The following is a 1,696-nucleotide window of genomic DNA, read 5'->3' on the forward strand; positions in this document are numbered from 1 at the left end:
AGGCTGCGGCTTCGCTGCAGAGACCCGCAGCAGCAGCAGCAGCAGCAGCAGCAGGAACAGCAGCAGCAGCAGCAAGAGCAGCAAGAGAAGGGAAGCAGCAGCACAGCTTCCCTATCCCCAGTATACTCTGACGCTATCGCGTCACCTCTCGACTCTGCAGCAGCAGCAGCAGAACCACCACCAGCAGCAGCAGCAGAAGCAGCAGCAGCAGCAGCAGCAGCAGCAGCAGAAGCAGCAGAAATAGGATCCGAGCCATCTGCAGCAGCATACCTATCTCCTTTATCATCTCCAGCAGCAGCATCAGCCTCCTCATCTCCCCCCCGCTCCCCGCCCCCCGCACCACCACCACCACCATCACCACCACCATCACCACCACCATCACCACCACCATCAGCAGCAGCAGCAGCAGCAGCAGCAGCAGAAGAAGCAGCAGAAGTGTGTGCGTGCCGCGCGGTGTATGGACAGCTGCCAGCAACAGCCTGGCCGTGTCGCTTCGTCTTAGAATCTTTCATCGACCTGAAAGCTCAGAAAGCTGTTTACAGTGTATGTACACCTGCGCTGCGGCCTGCTGCTGATATACAGCAGCAGCAGCAACCTGCTGCTGCTGCTGCACCCGCCACACTCAAACAAGTCGTATATGAACTCGAACATTCACACACACGCCAGCATCATCATCATCAACAGCAGCAGCAGCAGCAGCAGCAGCAACACCAGCAGCAGCAGCAGCAGCAGCAGCAGCAGCAGATGCAGCAGCAGCAGCAGCAGCAGCAGCAGCAGCAGCAGATGCAGCAGCAGCAGCAGCAGCAGCAGCAGCAGCAAAAAGAAGAGTTTACTGCTGCTCAGCTCTCTGTCATCTCCAGCAAGATCCGTACCCTAGACAACAACACCTCCCCCTTCCTGGCGGGTGGTTGCTTTCTATTGCTTAAAAACAGCAGCAGCAGCAGCTTCAGCAGCTGCAGCAGCTGCAGCAGCAGCAGCAGCAGCAGCGGAGATGACAGTCCGGGGAGCAGCAGCAACTGCTGCGATGCAGCAGATTCGCTGCAGCTGCTGCCGCTAGAGGCACTGGAGAAACTCAAACACCTTCTGCCCTCTGCAGATGAGCAGCAGCAGCAGCAGCAGCAGCAGCAACAGCAGCAGCAGCAGCAGCAGCAGCAACACCATCATAATCAGCAGCATGACCAGCAGCAGCAGGAGCAGCAGCAGCATCAGCAGCAGGATCATCATCATCATCATCATCACCAGCAGCAGGAGCACGAGCAGCAGCAGCAAGATCAGCTGCAGCAGCAGCAGCAGCAGCAGCAGCAGCAGCAGCAGCAGCAATTATATTTGTGCGTGATGGACCCCTCGTCAAACCCTAATGCTCTGGGGTGGCCGCTGCGGTGTCTGCTGCCGGCACTGAGCGAGGGTTTTGGGGTTTACAACAAAACCCTGAGGGTTTTGTCTTTTCGGGATTGGTTGATGGATCTGAGAGTAGAAAGTGCTGCTGCTGCTGCTGTTGCTGCTGCTGCTGCTGCTGAAGATGCTGCTTCTCATGCTGCTGAAACTGCTGCTGCTGCTGCTGCTGCTGCTCAAGCGGAAGAAGCAGCAGCAGCAGCAGCAGGAGATACTCATGAGGCAGCAGCAAACGCAGCAGCAGCATCGCAACAGAACGAAGGTGGATCTGCTGCAGTAAGCCCTGCAGCAACAGCAGCAGCAG

General features: G+C 57.6%; 1 protein-coding gene across 1 annotated transcript in view; it reads left to right on the forward strand.

Moving 5' to 3' along the window:
- EMH_0041260 (thiF family domain-containing protein, putative) overlaps positions 1-1,696 on the forward strand; it is a gene marked incomplete at both ends in the record, with an annotated part of 4,850 nt that overhangs the window by 1,272 nt on the left and 1,882 nt on the right. Inside the window, one exon of the mRNA XM_013495606.1 lies at positions 1-1,694. This exon is cut by the window's left edge and continues 1,272 nt beyond it. Within this exon, the coding sequence (XP_013351060.1) occupies positions 1-1,694 (1,694 nt within the window). The remainder of the gene's footprint in view (positions 1,695-1,696) is intronic.

This window comes from Eimeria mitis, genomic scaffold (assembly GCF_000499745.2).
Source record: "Eimeria mitis Houghton genomic scaffold, Emh_scaff1660, whole genome shotgun sequence".
NCBI classification, from domain to species: Eukaryota; Apicomplexa; class Conoidasida; order Eucoccidiorida; family Eimeriidae; genus Eimeria; species Eimeria mitis.